This window comes from Lithobates pipiens, unplaced genomic scaffold (genome assembly GCF_037356315.1).
Source record: "Lithobates pipiens isolate NorthernLeopardFrog02 unplaced genomic scaffold, aLitPip1_a1.2 Scaffold_18, whole genome shotgun sequence".
NCBI lineage: Eukaryota > Metazoa > Chordata > Amphibia > Anura > Ranidae > Lithobates > Lithobates pipiens.
In genome coordinates, this window is record NW_027507758.1 from 620,217,515 (window position 1) to 620,234,533 (window position 17,019).

Here is a 17,019-nt window from a genome sequence, read left to right on the forward strand (position 1 = left end):
CCAGAGATAACAAATGCTTCCTCATATCTGCCTTTACCAGATAAAATCTTGATTTAGGTATTGTATATAATGATTCTGTTTTATGTTTCCAGAACACATCATTGAGAAACTCTTAAATGAATATCTCTTTTTATCTCCAGGTTGTAAATTGGAAGATGAGGACATCACAAGAGATTGTGCAGGAGAAAAGACAATGAGCTCAGCTACGTCTGGAGGACTTCACAGTGTGGATGGACCATCAAATCCCTCTGAGTCTGAGCAACCTCGTACTGTGAGAGATGGTGTCAGAATTCAGGGGAAGGAGAAATTTTCCTGTCCTGAATGTGGGGAAAGTTTTAGCTCTGAATTAAGTCATACTGTACATCAGAGATTTCACATGGGCAAGAAGGTCTATTCCTGTTCTGAGTGTGGTAAATGTTTTTCAAAGAATTCAGAATTAGTTAAACATCAAAGATATCACACAGGCGAGAAGCCTTATTCCTGCCTGGAGTGCGGGAAGTGTTTTGCAGACACATCCGGTCTTTGCAGACATCTGAGGATTCATACAGGGGAGAAGCCATATTCCTGTCCTGAGTGTGGGAAATGTTTTTCACGGAAATCAGACCTTGTTAAACATCAGAGATCTCACACAGGTGAGAAGCCGTATTCCTGCTCTGAGTGCAGGAAATATTTTTCTGAGATATCTGCTCTTCACAAACATCAGATGATTCACACAGGGGAGAAGCCATTTTCCTGTATGCAATGTGGAAAGTGTTTTTCTCAAAAAGCAGACCTTCAAACACATCAGAGATCTCACACAGGCGAGAAGCCATATTCCTGCTCTGAGTGCGGGAAATGTTTTTCAGAGAAATCTAATCTTTACAGACATCAGAAGATTCATACTGGGGAAAAAACGCATTCCTGCCCTGAATGCGGGAAATGTTTTTCACAGAACTCAAACCTTGTTGTACATCGTAGATCTCACAGGCAGAAGAAGCTGCTGTATTCTTGCTCTGAGTGTGGGAAATGTTTTTTACGGTTGTCCAGTCTTTGCAATCATCAGAAGACTCACAGGGAGAAGAAGCTGTATCCCTGTCATGAGTGCGGGAAATGTTTTCAACAGAAAGCAGACCTTGTTAGACATCAAAGATCTCACACAGGGGAGAAGCCGTATTCCTGCCCAGCATGTGAGAAATGTTTTTCAGAGAAGTCCAGTCTTTGCAGACATCAGAAGATTCACACAGAGGAGAAGCCGTTTTTCTGTTCTGAGTGCGGGAAATGTTTTTCACAGAAATCCGACCTTGTTAAACATCAGAGATCCCACACTGTAGAAGCCGAACACCTGTCCTGACAAATATCCAGGGTTACTGTACATCAGCTTTGACACATGCTTGGAAGCTATTTTCCTGCCCCTAGTGTGATAAATGTCATCTACGGAAATCAGGGCTTGTCACACATCACAGATCTTGCAGAGTGAAGAAGCTGCAATTCTGTCTTAAGTGCTGGAAATGTTATCAACCGAAATAAGAACTTATCACACATCAGAGCTCTCATACAGGGGAGAAGCCATATTCCTGCCCTAAGTGTGGAAAATATTATACACGGAAATCAAACTTTTCTATACAAGGGGAGAAGTCATATTTCTTTTGAGTGTAGAAAATGTTTGTCCAAATAACTCCATGGTATCACATATTGGTTGAATCTGAAGTCTGATCAATCTGCCCAGAACAGAATAAATAAATTTCAAACCCAACCTACCAAGCATCTTCCTTTTTGTATTATGTTTCTACAAGAAGGTGATATGTCATGGGTAGGGATTAGTGATGGGCCGAACACCTCCCGTTTCGGTTCGCACCAGAACTCCCGAACAGGGAAGAAGTTCTGACTCAAGCTGCGAGCTCTATTAAGTCTATGGGACCCGAACATGAAAAATCAAAAGTCCATTTTGAAGGCTTATATGAAACGGACAAACGGACTTGGCCACACACTATCACACCAAAGTCCGACAGATTCAAAAGTGATGATGTATGACCGGACTAGAATAAAGAAGTTCATAGCCAGTAGCCAATAGCTGCCCTAGCATTGGTTTTCGTTCGTCGGACTAGCATACAGACGAACGGATTTTTCGCCCGGACTCGAGTCCATTGGAAAGATTTGAAACATGTCCTAAATCTAAAGTCTGTCTGATTTTTAGACCGCAAAGATACAATGAAGCTCACACATGATCGAATAGTCCGACGGATTCGTTCCATCGGACCTTTTCTGTCAAAAAGTCTGGTCGTGCGTACACGGCATTACTCTCACGTCACATCTAACATAGAGATATACACCTCCATCTTTTCTATGGAGCGTGTCCTTCTAAACAAGAGTATCAGCATGAATACAAACAGCCCAGACTTGTGAGGAGTCAAGCAGTGTTTCTGGAACACCAACATTCTGCTTGAACAAGTTCTCCCATTTAGCTCGCCCAATCATTGGTGTCGGTGAAATAAACTATATCTTAATCTGTTTATTGAAAGTCTTTGGGTATAGACAAGCAAAGAAGACAAGATACAAAATAGGAATCCTCATATCCATACAGAGGTATGAGCAACATCCTCAATTTCTGTATGAATAGAACTCGGAACAGTTATGGATAGTCCCCAATCACACTAAACTGAAAATTGACAAAGAAAATAAACTGATTCCTAGGGTAGCACTTTGTAGCAATTTTAAGAAACGGATTTCCCGCATGATAGGCACTTTAACCAGTTGTTGACTGGCCCATAGCCAAATGATGGCTACAGCGCAGTCGGATAACTCTGAGAGGTTGTCATATTACTTCGTTCCAGAATTGCGCTCTCGGGAATCTCCATGCCTGTCAGGTCTCCCAGACACGGTGTGTCACGTATCAGGCTAAAGGGCCAATGACAGTGGCCCATTACCATGTGATTACACCATCCAATGATGGCGTGATCACTTGTAAACAAAACTGAGCTTGTCCAGTTTGGCTCCTCCTCTTTCCTCACGCTAAATGGTACAGCGTGTGAGGAGAGGGGGAGCCAGATGCAGCAGCGCTGTGGGATGGATGTGATGTTCCCACAGTACTGAACTGTGCCTAGCCATGGATCATCTATCCATCCATGCTTTATTGGTGCTCCATACATGCTCCATCCATGTCTCATCCATTCATCCATGCTCAATGTGTGCTCCATCCATGTCTCATCCATCTATCCGTGTCTCATCCATCCACCCATGCTCCATGCGTGCTCCATCCATGAATACTCCATCCATGTCTCATCCATCCTTAAATGCTCCATCCGTGTTCCATACATGCTTCATGCATGCTCCGTCCATGTCTCATACATCCATCCATTCTCCATCTGTGCTCCATCCATGCATGCTCCATCCATGTGTCATCCATCCATCCATGCTTCATACATTCTCTATGTGTGCGCCATCCATTGCTCATTCATCCATCCATGCTACATCCGTGCTCAATCCATGGCTCATCCATCCATCTGTGCTCCATCCATGGCTCATCCATCCATCCATCCATGTTCCATACATCCCCATTCATGGCTTATCCATCCCTATCCATGGCTCATTCATGCTCACACATCCCTCATTCATGCTCATCAATGCCACATCAGTGGTCATCCATGCCACATCAATGATCATCTATGCTACATCCAACCCACATCAGTGGTCATGGAATCCACATCATTGGTCTTCCGTGCCACATCCATGCCACATCAGTGCTCATCCGTGCCACATCAGTACTCATCCATGTCACATTAGTACTCATCTGTGCCGAATCCATGCCACATCAGTTCTCATCCGTGCCACATCAGTGCTTATCCGTGCCACATCCATGCCACTACAGTGCCCATAAGTGCCTCACAAAAGTGTAATAGGTAGTCAAATTAAATTTGAAATGTATGTCTCTAGAACACCTAATGGTGCTCCTGGCGTGTTGGGCGTCTGTATGTGGCCAAGCTGTGAAAAAGTCTCACACATGTGGTATCGCCATATTCAGGAGGAGTATAAGAATATATTTTGGGCTGTAATTTTTTCTATATACATGCTAAGTGTTAGAAATATCTTATAAATGGACAACTTTGTGTAAAAAAAAAAAAATGCGTTTTTATTTTCTTTCCACATTTTCCAAAAATTTGTGGAAAGAAATGACATGTTTAAAAGACTTTTAATGCCTCATAGATTATACGTTGGGGTGTTTACTTTCCAAAATGGGGTGTTTCTATTGTCCTGGTGCTCCAGGACCTTCAAAAGTGTAAGAGGTAGTCTAGATATTATATGTGTAATTTATGCTCCTAGAATGCCTGCTGGTGCTTCTTGCATGTTGGGTAAGGATGAGCTCGGTGTTTGGGTCGAACATCAGGTGTTTGCCCGTTCACAGAACCGCAAACATTATTGGGCGTTCCCATGCTTTGGCTAATCCCAGCGCCCTCTGCCAAGAGAGCCATAATTGGGCAAAGTGCCCCACACTATATATGGCTGCCTACACGGCGGCCCTGTGTAGTGTTGTTGGTGTGGATGGAGAGATAGCTTGATTTAGATCAAGCAGGCAGGTTATTCAGTTAGTGGCAGTGTATTTGATTGATCTTTATATTGATATATATATATATTCATCATGTCCTGAAGGCCACCAAGGAGAGGCAGATGCTCACAGGCCACTAAAAGAGGGCAAGCAGGCTCTGTGTCTACAGTCAACAGTGCTGGTCGTGGACATGGTGCATCCTCTGCAGGTGGCCGAGGGGCATGCTTGCCCTTTTTTTTCTGCTGCTGGCCATGTTATTGAGCCAGAACATGCAGAAGAGTTGGTGGAGTGGATAACAAAGCCGTCCTCATCCTCTGTCACCAAGGCTCAGAGTAGTTTTCCTTGCAATGCAGCTGCCAAAGCAGCCTATTCCACCGGCTCCTTGTCCACAGTCACTCCTTTGGTAGCCCCACCATCACGCACAGAGGAGTCCCCAGAACTATTCAACCACAGTGTCGGGTACATGCTGCTGGAGGATGCACAGCAATTTGAAGGTTCCAATGTTGGTTCCCAGGTTGTGGAAGGGAGTAACGTGAGCCTAGAGAGAGGGGGTGCCCAAGAAGGACAAGAAACTGGCAGTCGTTTTCCCCCAGCTGCAGCATACTGCCAAGGTTGCTCCAGTGACGGGGAGGGAGGGAATGATGAGGTCACTGACTCTACTTGGGTGCCTGATAAAAGAGATTAGGAGGAGGCTCAACTCCAACGAGGCAGGATGTCCTCTAGGGGACAGCTTAAGGGCAGCCACCCTATTGCATCACACCGCAGAGCTCTGCAGGTGCAGAGCACTGCTGACTCCCAGCTGATTATGAAAAGTTCATTGATGTGGGCCTTTTTCAACACGTGTGCAACAGATTGCATCGTTGCTGTTGTGCAATGTCTGAAGCGGATCAAGCATGGCCAGAACAGCAGCCGCTTGGGCACCACATGCTTGACCAGACATATGACGCCCTCCCATGCAGTCCGTTGGCAACAGCACTTGAAAGACCCACATCAAAGAAAAAGGCGGACTTCTCCTTGCTCCTCATCTGGGATCTCCAGCCCTACTCTCCTCCAGTCTTCTCAAAAACCTGCACTGAGAGGAATGAAGGTATAACAATAGGTATCCCAAGTACTTGCAGCCAATCTGCTAGCAGTACACCACAATCTGATTTTAGCAGGAAAATGTCCCTACCTCAGTTGCTGAACCGTAAAAAGAAATTCGGTCACAGCCATCCACATGCTCAGCGTCTGAATGCTGACTTGGCTAAATTGCTAGCACTGCAACTGCTGCCTTTTCAGCTATTTTAACCATTTTTTTTCACGGAAGGCCATTCTGACTCTCTAACGGCATGTGGAAGGCAATGTTTTGGCCCCGTTGGACAGGGCAGTCACCAATAAGGTGCATATTACCGCTGACTCATGGTCCAGCAGGCATGATCAGGGACTTTGACTTTCCTTCACAGTGCACTGAGTAACTCTGCTGACAGCTGGGAAGGGAAGGATTCAGTACAGGGTTCAGTATTGTTGGAGCTTGTTCCACCCACCACACCTCCAAAATGCTAGTGGTGATTCTGCCACAGCTCTCTCCTCCACCCTCTCCACTTCTTCTTCCTCTATGGCCTCTTCTGCAGATTTATCCTCTGAACCAGCAGTGCTCTGTAAGCGTTCAAGGGGCTATGCAAGAAGTCAGGCAAAAAGATGCCATGCAGTGCTTGAGTTGGTCTACTTAGGCTACAGGAGTCACACTGGGGCAGATATTCTGTCAGCTCTACAGGGGCAGGCTCAGAGGTGGTTGATGTCACGCCAGCTTCAGCCAGGAATGGTTGTATGCGACAATGGCATCAACCTTCTCCCTGCCCTCCGACAGGGACACTTGACCCATGTTCCATGTTTGGCACACATCCTGAATTTGGTGGTGCAGCGGTTCTTGAGCAGGTACCCAGGCTTACAGGATCTCCTGAGGCAGGCCAGAAAGGTCTGTGGTCATTTCTGCCGGTCATACAATGTCAGTGCTCGGCTGGCTGACATTCAAAGGGAATGCAACCTGCCCACCAACCGCCTCATTTGTGACATGCCCACCAGGTGGAACTCAACGTTCGCAATGCTTCAGCGGCTGCACATGCAGCAGAGGGCCATCAATGAGTACTTGTGTCAGTATGGCACCAGGACAGGGTCAGGGGAGCTTAGCTCCTTTTCGCCATGCCAGTGGCAACTGATCAAGGATGGATGAACTGTCCTGTAACCATTTGAGGAGGCCATGAGGATGGTGAGCAGCGACAATGCATGCATCAGTGACACTGTCCCTCTTGTCTTCCTGTTGGAGCACACAATTCAGGGAATAACACTTGAGGAAGAGGAGGACTTCCTTACCTCTCAAGGCCCCCTTTATCTAGATAGTATTCCTGTGGGCCTGCCAAATACACAGGAAGGAGGAGGAGGATTGTGTCAGCATGGACATGGAGAATAACACTCAGCAGCAGTCTTCAAGGAATGGTTTTCAGTCCCCAGAAACCCAAGGACCTGTACGTGGCTGGGAGGAGGTTGTTACAGATCATGTGATCCTTAGCTGCATGGCCTCCCTGATTCTGCAAAAGCCTGCGAAAGAACCCTAGGATTCGTGGTATCAAGGAGAGAAATCATTACTGGCTGGCAACCCTTCTTGATCCATGGTACAAGGGTAAGGTTACAGAGCTCATCCTGCCTTTGCAGCGGGAGCAGAGGATGAAACATCTTCAGGAGGTCTCAAAGAAAGGTTTGTGCAAATTTCCTTTTCCCTGGGAGGTTGCAATATCCTGGTGCTGGACAACGTGTTTCTGAGGCTTCCTTCAGTCAGAGGAAGAGTGATGAAGGAGGTGGCCAGCTGAACGATGCCTTTAGACAAATTTTCAGTCCTCAGCGCCAAGGTCTGATCGATGGCCAAGGCCAGCTGAATGATGCCTTTAGATAATTCCTCAGTCTTCAGCACCAAGGTCTGATCGGTTCAAGCAACCATCGCCAGCATCTGCATTACATAGTGCAGGAATATCTAGGGGCCAGAGCAGACTTGGACACCTTTCCAACAGAGCATCCACTGGGTTACTGGGTCTTGAGGATGGACAACTGGCCAGAACTTGCTCAATATGTAATTGAGCTACTGGCCTGTCCTGCATTCAGCGTTCTTTCTGAATGCACATTCAGTGCTGCTGGAGGATTTGTAATGGATCATAGAGTGCGCCTGTCCACAGACTCCGTTGATAGGCTCACATTCATAAAAATGAATCAGTCTGGGATCAGCAGCTATCAAGCACCTGATGCTGATGTAACTGATTTAATTTTCTATGAATGTGGCATCCCTTGAAGACTGCCTATGCTGGGTGACTATTCTATTCCTCTTCAATCTTGATGATCCTAGCTTCCAAAAATATATTTGGTTTAGGGCACCACCGCCAAAGGCCCAATTTTTCTGTCCCTGTTTAACAGGGGCATGTAATTACAATTCTTGATATAATATTTCACAGCAGGGCCCATTCCTGCTCCCACCAAGAGTGACTGTGAGGTCTTACAGTGTTGTGGCACCACCACCACCTAAGGCCCAATTTTCTGCAGAGTATATAGGGCAGTCCGTTTAGTATATATACTGCTGTTCAGAGTACATAGTGCCTGGGGCCCCCACGCCATATTTTTTTTAATTTGGGTGCGGTGTTCCTTTTAATATCCATACCAGACCCAAAAGGCCTGGTAATGGACGGGGGGAAGGGGGAACCCATGCTGTTTTTTTCAATGATTTTCATCTATATTGCCAGGAACCGACAATACATTACAGCCGCAAGCAGTTTTAATTTTTTTTTCCTTGAGTAATGTAATTTTGCTGTGGTATTGTTCTAAACACAGGAAAACTGCACCACTTTACAGGCATACTATAGGCATGATATTATACTATAGGAATATTTAAGTTTTAAGCCCCATACACACTATCAGATTTTCTGCAGATTTTTTCCTTCAGATTTACCAAAACCATATAATATGAGGTCAAACCTTAGGAGTTTCAATGTGTATGCAATTAGGCAGACCCTTGCACTACATGGTTTTGGTAAATCTGAAGACAAAAATCAGCAGAAAATCTGATAGTGTGTATGGGGCATTATTGTTTCACTTTAAGCATTATTAAAATCACTGCTCCCGAAAAAACTTCAGTTTAAAAAAAAAAAAACATTTTGCATTGATACATGTCCCCTGGGGCAGGACCCGGGTCCCCAAACACTTTTTATGACAATAACTTGCATACAAGCCTTTAAAATTAGCAGTTTTGATTTTTCACGTTCATGTCCCATAGACTTTAACAGTGTTCCCGTGTTCAAACAAATTTTTTGTGTTTGGCTCATCCCTAATGTTGGACATCTGTATGTGGCTAGGCTGTGTAAAAGTCTCACACATGTGGTATCACCATACTCAGGAGGCATAGCAGAATTTATTTTGGGGTGTAATTTGTGGTATGCATATGCTGTGTGAGAGAAATAACCTGTTTAATATGACAATTTTGTGAAAAAAAAATAAAACAAAATCTTCATTTAGCAAAGAATTGTGGTAAAAAAAATTACAACTTAAAAAAACTCACCATGCCTCTTACTAAATACCTTGGACTATCTACTTTCTAAAAAGGGGTCATTTGGGGTTTTTTGTCCTGTTCTGGCTTGGGGTCTCAAGAAATGAAATATGCCTATTTTGTACCACCATTATGTACCTAATAAAAAAGTTTGTGAACAAAAAAGAAATGAAATAGGCCTCTTGTACATCAGGTGTGGTCAGTTTTCTATGATTGGCACCATAGCTTTAGACTTTATAACTTTCACACAGACCAAATCATTTAGCCTGTTTTTGGTTATTTTTACCAAAGATAGTTAGCAGTATAATTTTTGGCCAATATTTATGAAGAAAAATAACTTATTTGCAAAAAATAAAAACCCAGAGGTGATCAAATACTACCAAACGAAAGCTCTATTTGTGTGAAAAATTTTTATATGGATACAGTCTTGCATGACTGCAGGCATCTCAAGTCTCCTGCGACTCCCGGGATACTCCCGCATTTGATGGTAGGTTAACGGACACCCTCGAGTGCTGCCCAATCTCCCAGCTGAGCCTGCACTGCCACTCAGCCTGGCATACGAGAAATTTCCCAGTAGGCCGTCTGCCCTGGGGCCGCTTTGAGCTGCAGTTGCAGCGGCGCCCTGAGCCGATCCAAATGCAGAGTCCTCCTCTCCCTCCGTTTTGTGTAATCACAAACAGCGGGTGTCTCCCGCTGTGTCATGCAGCTGCAGTCTTAACTGTTTGGCGGCCGTCCACTATAACAAAGCCCTTCTCCTCATCCATGATAGACAGAACACTGATTCAATTTCCCCAGCATTTTATCAGCGTTCAGTGTTCCGTCCATTATGGATGAGGAGGTGGGGCTTTGTTACAGTGGATGGCCACCAAACAGTTAAGACTGCAGCTGCATGACACAGCGGGAAACACACACTGTGTGTAATCAAGGTACTGGTGAGGCTGCAGATGGGCACTGATGAGGATACAGATGGGCACAGTGAGGCTGCATTGTTGGCACTGATGAGGATACAGATGGGCACAGTGAGGCTGCATTGTTGACACTACTGAAGCTGCATATGGTTACAGTGAGGCTGCATTGAAGGCTCAGTGAGGCTCTATTGATGGGCACTGACGAGGCATTGTTGGCACAGTGAGGCTGCAGATGGGCACAGTGAGGCTACAGTGTTGGCACTGATGAGGCTGTAAATGGGCACAGTGAGGCTGCATTGTTGATACTGATGAGGTTGCAGATAGGCACAGTGATGGTGCAGATTGGCACAGTGAGGCTGCATTGTTTGCACTGATGAGGCTGCGTTGATGGGCACCATAAGGCTGCATTGATGGGCACAGTAAGGCTGCATTGATGGGCACAGATGAGGCTGCAGATGGGCACAGTGAGGCTGCATTGTTGGCACAGTTTGGCTGCATTTATAGGCAGAGTGAGGCTGCATTAATGGACACAGTGAGACTGCAGATGGGCACAGAGAAGCTGCATTGATCTCTTGTACCATGTCTGCCATCTATGACCATCTCTAGTATCATGTCCTCAGTCTCTGATCATTTCTTGTATTATGTCTGCAGTCTCTGATCATCTCTTGCATCATGTCTGCAGTCTGTGATCATCTCTTGTATCATGTCTGCCGTTTCAGAGGGAGTCTGGAGAGTAGTGAGAGTACCGCCGGAATAGGAGTCACTGGAGGAGTCAAACATGTGTGGACTGTGGAGGGGAGACTATAGGATAAAACCAGAGCCACCAAGCTGAATCCGTCTGACTGATTCCTGCATGGTGCACCTGAGAGGTCAGTGACAGCGTTGCCAGGCCAGTCTGAGGAGGGTCACTGATGTAAGGGGGAGTGAATGCAATAATTTAGGGGGCACTGATATAAAGGTTTCCCCCTTACATCAGTAACCCCACCTCCTTTCCTTAGTGTATTCCTTCTGCGGAAGGTGGTCTCTGGTCATCTGGGTCCCCCCCCACATTCCTGGGGTCCCCCTTGATAATTGCTTCACTTTTACCACTTTTAACCGTAATTTTCTCGGTGGATCAGATCCCTGGCATCTCTGTCATGTGAGGATTGCGGTGGGGTGTGACAGAGAGTCCTCTATGTGTAAGCTGGCAGACAGACTCATTGTGCAACAGTCTGCAACTGCCAGCAGTGCCAACTCAGTGGCTTAGGAGTCCTCCATGTCTGATGATGACAGATGTCCTCCCCTTGACAGGAAGGCCAGTATGTGTGAGGAGGGAGGAGTCACGCTGACTCTAGTATGCACAGGCTGGTCCTCCAGAGTATGGATAGTGTGACACAGTGATGCTGAGCATCACTGTGTGTCACTCACTCACCCCATCTCTCAGCTCACTCATCACTCATCATCATGTGTCACTCAGGATGATCCCACAGCAGTGAGTCACAGCAAAAGTCTGGGCAGGGGCCAGATTCTCTCCACAAGGGCCATTTACTCAGCAGGTAACTTCCACAGGGACAATAATTATCAGGTGTCCACAGGCGCCATCAGCAATATATATATATATATATATATATATATATGTGTGTTACAACAGCCTGGTGCCAGAGTTACTACACAGGCAGGGCCAGGGTTATCAGTGGCAGTGCAGAACCATCATGGCAGAGTAAAAAAAAAAAGAATTACAAAACGCACTTCATCCCATGCTACAACAAGGCGTACTCATGCATAATAGGGGTAAAAAACAATGACCGGGTAACTCACTGCACTGTTTGCAGCAGTGCATTCTCAGTAGCCCATGGTAGGTTAGATGACTGTAATGCCGCGCACACACGATCGGAATTCCGGCCAGAAAAAGACAGATGAAAGCTTTTCATCGGAAAATGCGACCGTGTGTATGCTCCATCGGAATTTAGCTGCCCGAATTTCCGCCAGCCAAAAATTGATAGCATGTTCTCAATTTTCCCAACGGAAAAACTATCGGTAATTCCGATAGTGTGTATGCAATTCCGACACACCAAAAATCAAGCATGCTCAGATTCAACTACGAGACAGAAGCTATTGGCTACTGGCTATTCAACTTCCTTTTTCTAGTCACGTCGTACGTGTTGTACGTCACCGTGTTATAAATGATCGGAATTTGATGTGACCGTGTGTAGGCAAGACAGCTTGAGCCGAATTCCGTCAGAATTCCGTCGGGAAAACCATCAGAGCTTTTTCCGACGAGCATTCCGATCGTGTGTACGCGGCATAAAAGACATATTGAGGTGAATGTGACACATTATCTTTTGAAGTATTATTTTATTATGGCTATTTATTTTTAATTATCTTTAAAGTATTATTTTATTATAGTATTTTATTATTAATGGGGAGGGGGGGAGGGTGGAAATTTGTTTTTGCAGGTTGGGATGTCTGTGAGTAATTGTCATTCAAAATATGAGAGCACTGAAAGATGAAAATTGGCCTGGTTAGGAAGGGGGTTTAAGTGCCCAGTGGGCAATTGGTTAAAGCAGTGGCATAAACAAAATCCCATTTTTGGTATTAGTGATAATAAATAAGAAATAAGCCCCATCATTGGTATTGGTGGGATAAAATAAGCCCCATCATTGGTATTGGTGGGATCAAATAAGTCTCATCATTGGTGTCAGATAGATAGAATAATGCCCCGTACACACGATTGGACTTTCCACCAACAAAACCATGGATTTTTCTTTGAATGGTTTTGGCTCAAACGTATCTTGCATACAGACGGTCACACAAATGTTGGCCAACAATTTGGAACATGGAAACGTGGTGACGTACAAGACATACGAAGAGCCAAGAAAAAGGAAGTTCAATAGCCAGTGCGGCTCCTTCTACTTGATTCCGAGAAGGCGTGAACTTTTGTGCGACGGACTTGTGTACACACGATCAGACTTTCCGACAACAAGGTTAAGTTGGCTGAAAATTTGAGAACCCGTTTTCAAAAATATGTTGGCGGAAAGTCCGTCCGCAAATGTTCGATGGCGCATACACACGGTCGGACTTTCCGTCAACAAGCTCACATCCAACATTTCCCTTCGGAAAGTCAGACCGTGTGTACGCGGCATAAGACTTATTGTGTGTGAGTGAGAGCATGAGTGAGCTAAAATAAGTCCCATTGTTGCTGTCAATGGGATACAGTATGTCCCATCGTTGGTGTCAGTGGGACAAAATAAGTCCCATTGTTGGTGTCATTGGGATAAAATATTTATTTTATTTTGCAGGTACTTATATAGTGCTGTCAATTTATGCAGCGCTTTACATATATATTTGACATTCACATCAGTCCCTGCCCTCAAGGAGCTTACAATCTATTCTCCCTAACTCACATTCATTCATACACATACTAGGGCCAATTTAGGCTAGAGCCAATTAACCTACCAGCATGTCTTTGGAGTGTGGGAGTAAACAGGGAGAACATGCAAACTCTAGGCAGGTAGTGCCTTGGTTGGGCCTCAAACCAACGACCCCAGTGTCAGGAGGAAGTGCTAACCGCTTATCCACCAAGTCCCATTGTTAGTGTCGGAGGGAAAAATAAGCCCCATCGTTGGTGTTAATGAAAACAAAGCGTAACTCCAGTCCAGCATTGGTGGTCAGTGGTTGTACTTTCCTGATCACACACTCTTGCTGCTGATGTCGGAGTTATACTTTCACTGTCAGACAGGAGATTATGGCTCCCAACAGTCTGGTAAAATTGCAGTGCCTGGTGATGAAACCCAGAGAATGTTCCAGCAGCCAGTGCCTCGTTGCCATTCTACAGAGCATCGATTGGACAGTATGCTGAAATCCCAGGACTGTCCTGCAGCACCCAGAACACTTGGCAACAATGACAAGACCATGTAAATATTGTAATACATTTCTAAGGGCTGCAGTTCCCCTGAGCTCCACAAGGTGGTGATCTCACTTGTAGCAATACATGATGGAACACAGACAGGAAGTGATGTCAGGTATAAATAGGAAGTTTCGCGAGAGGTGAGTTGAGAAGAAGTAGAGAGAAGACGTTGTTGGAAGTGGCAGCAGAGGAGGTAATAAGATCTTATTTTCTATTTACACCCAGTAACCCCCGTCATGTCCGTCCTCTTCCTCCATAGTCACTGTGATGTCTTTTATCTCCAGCAGATGATGATACACACACAAATATAATGTGGAAACCTAGATTTAAGTACTATACACAGGGTCAACCAAGCATTTGATAACATTTTAATGTGTTAGTTACAAAATGAATAAAGAGACACAACCCCTGATGTCTCTTGTGCCCTTCAAAGCAGTTGATAACACTCATGTTTGATCAGCTACTTCCCTGGTTGAGGGCTGCTGCTAGAAATCGTGGAGCCCTGTAAAGCCTACCTGATGGGGCCCCTCCCCTGACCCCTCAAACTATGTTATAGGTCTCTCACTATCTGTGTACATGAGGCCTCAAGTGGTTATTAAACACTTAGGGACTGAGCCTCTTTTTGACACTTGCTGTTTACAAGTTAAAATCTGTTTTGTTTTGCTAGAAAATTATTTAGAACCCGAAACATTATATATATATATATATATATATATATATATATATATATGTATATGTAACACTAACCCCCGAAGGAGCTGCTGGTTTGATTTAAGCCTGCACTCTACCAATAACTCCACTAACTTGATTTAATCCCCTTGGCACAGCTGTGGTGCAATGCAACACAATGCAACATAATACAAATGCAAAGTACCTGTATTATAACCTCAGGATCCACTGGCTCCACCCGGTGGGGAAAACAGTAAGCCACAACACTGGATACTTAACCAGAAATATATTTTACTGTAGAATATTCAAAACAGGTGGTTACAGAATTTGTGCTGTCATCCCAACATAGGACAACAGCACAATATACTTCAATAGGAACAATTTAAAACATATCTATCTGGATTAATACCTGGGAGCTCCCCTCACTTTAAAAGCTATGAATGAGATCTCACTTAAAGTACTTAGTCCATGATCTTCTTTCTTCGCTAGCTAAAATAACTCCTTTGTGATTTGTAATCCACAGTCTATGAGTTAGATTAATTAGGTTGAGGTGCTCCTGGTGTAGCTCCAATAACTAATTTACAACGCTTGAGGCGCCAGAGTAGATAGGCCTCAAGCCTGCTCAGTGTCAGTTGCTCTGCTCCTCCTCCGTGGAACTACAGATTCCAGTGAGGCCTGTATGTGAGTCTAACTGAGTGTAAAAGTTAACACATGGTGGGCCGTAACCCGCTCACCAACTGGATCGGAGCTCCGTGTGGTAACTTGGTGGGTCCCGTGACTGCAGCTTGCTTCTCTGTCAGCTGGGCCAGTCACTCTATACCGCTCCACTGCTCCGATGAGTGTCGCTGGACCTTCTCAATCCAGTCACCGTCTCTCAGGCACCGTCTGGTCACTCCACAAACAAACGGAGCTGCGCTCCGCAATGGCTGTGGGCCGCTGTCTCTGGGGAGCCTCCTCTCAGATCCGCACAGGCTGGCAACGCGATCCCAAGAGACCTAAAATGGCCGATTGGGTCCCTTTTTTATCCTACCCAGCATGCACTGCTTCAGAGCGTGTTCATGGGTAGGTCACACAGACTCCTGGGTAATAAAGTCAACCTTCTCAATCAAAACATCAGTCACTTCCTGTATCAGTTTTTTGTGTTTGTTCTGATGTAAATAATCATAATAGTGCATTACCTCATTTAGTCACTAGATGGCTCTACAAGCTGAACCATAGCAATGTCCATAGACTTTATATTAAAGTATGCAAACACATATCAATACACAAGGATGTCAGCACTACATATATTTTTTCCTAACACCCTACAGTATAAAATGGCGGTCGTTGCAATACTTTCTGGCACACTGTATTTGGACAGCGGCCTTGCAAGTGCACTTTTTTTGCAAAAAATACACATTTTTGAATAAAAAAAATAAGACAACCGTAAAGTTAGCCCAATTTATTTTTTATTTATTTTTTTATGTAGCACTGACCCCCGAAGGAGTTGCTGATATTTGATTGGGCCTGTACTCTGCTCTCTTACCCCTAAACAAATTGGCCACTTGACACAGCTATATAACAGTAACAGAAACAATGTGCATATAGTATACCTTGACTGTTACCTGAGCGTCCGTTGTTCCACCTGTTAGGAGAATGAGTAAGCTTCACACCAATTATGATTAACCAGAATGTAACATTACTGAGGCTGGTTTAAAACAGTGGTTACAATAAACTGTATCAATATCCAAACTTAATGTGATAATGCAATGGGTATTCACAAATTATTAACACGTAAAGGTTTCTTGAATAACCCCTGCAAGCACATCTCCAAGTGGAACTAGTGTCCAGAGTGACAATGCCTTGACTCTTCCAGACTTCCCACTTCCAGTACGGCCGCACTGAGCACACTAATGCAAAGTTGTCAAACACAGCACAGTATGATCACTCAAGGGCTCCCCCTTGAGGTATGATGCAGTCCTTTGCTACTGTAAAGAAAACACAAAGTCTCCCAGTGTAGAGTGTAATCTTTGATCTTCTTTCTTCTGCTAGCTATTATACGGCAGTGTTTGATATCCAAGGGTTTAACAAATACTGAAATTGTATAAAGTGAAGAGTGGTGTCGCGTACCTAGTGGACGAGCCTGCAGGGAGCGACCTCTCGTGTGGCTCCATCTCGAGGGCCCTGGTAGGATGAACAGGAAGCACAAGAGTCAGGAGTGGCACAAGTGTCTGGCAGGATCAACAGCAGAAGATTGATCAGGAACCCAGGAAGCACTGAGTAGCAGGACCTCTGACTGGATCAGAAGATAGGCAGGAGCCTGGAAGGAGCTGGATCGGCAAGTGCAGCAGACAGGAACTGGGCAGCAGGCGGGTACCAGGAACTGGGACACCAGAGTAGGACCTCAGACTGGAACTGGCCTGCAGACAGGAGCTGGTAAGCAAGCTCGAAGCTGGGCAGTAGACCGAGACCAGGATACCGGAGGCGGACCTCAGAC

The 17,019-nt window shown here is 45.0% G+C and overlaps 2 protein-coding genes across 2 annotated transcripts in view; both read left to right on the forward strand.

Moving 5' to 3' along the window:
- The window catches only part of LOC143986853 (uncharacterized), a 54,098-nt gene that overhangs the window by 15,605 nt on the left and 21,474 nt on the right, over positions 1–17,019 (forward strand). Inside the window, exon 7 of the mRNA XM_077485261.1 lies at positions 141–1,327. Coding sequence (XP_077341387.1) covers positions 141–1,327 — 1,187 coding nt within the window. The remainder of the gene's footprint in view (positions 1–140; positions 1,328–17,019) is intronic.
- The window catches only part of LOC143989463 (uncharacterized), a 76,547-nt gene continuing 73,542 nt past the window's right edge, over positions 14,015–17,019 (forward strand). The window contains exon 1 of the mRNA XM_077489594.1: positions 14,015–14,067. The gene's annotated coding sequence lies outside the window, so the exon portion shown is untranslated. The remainder of the gene's footprint in view (positions 14,068–17,019) is intronic.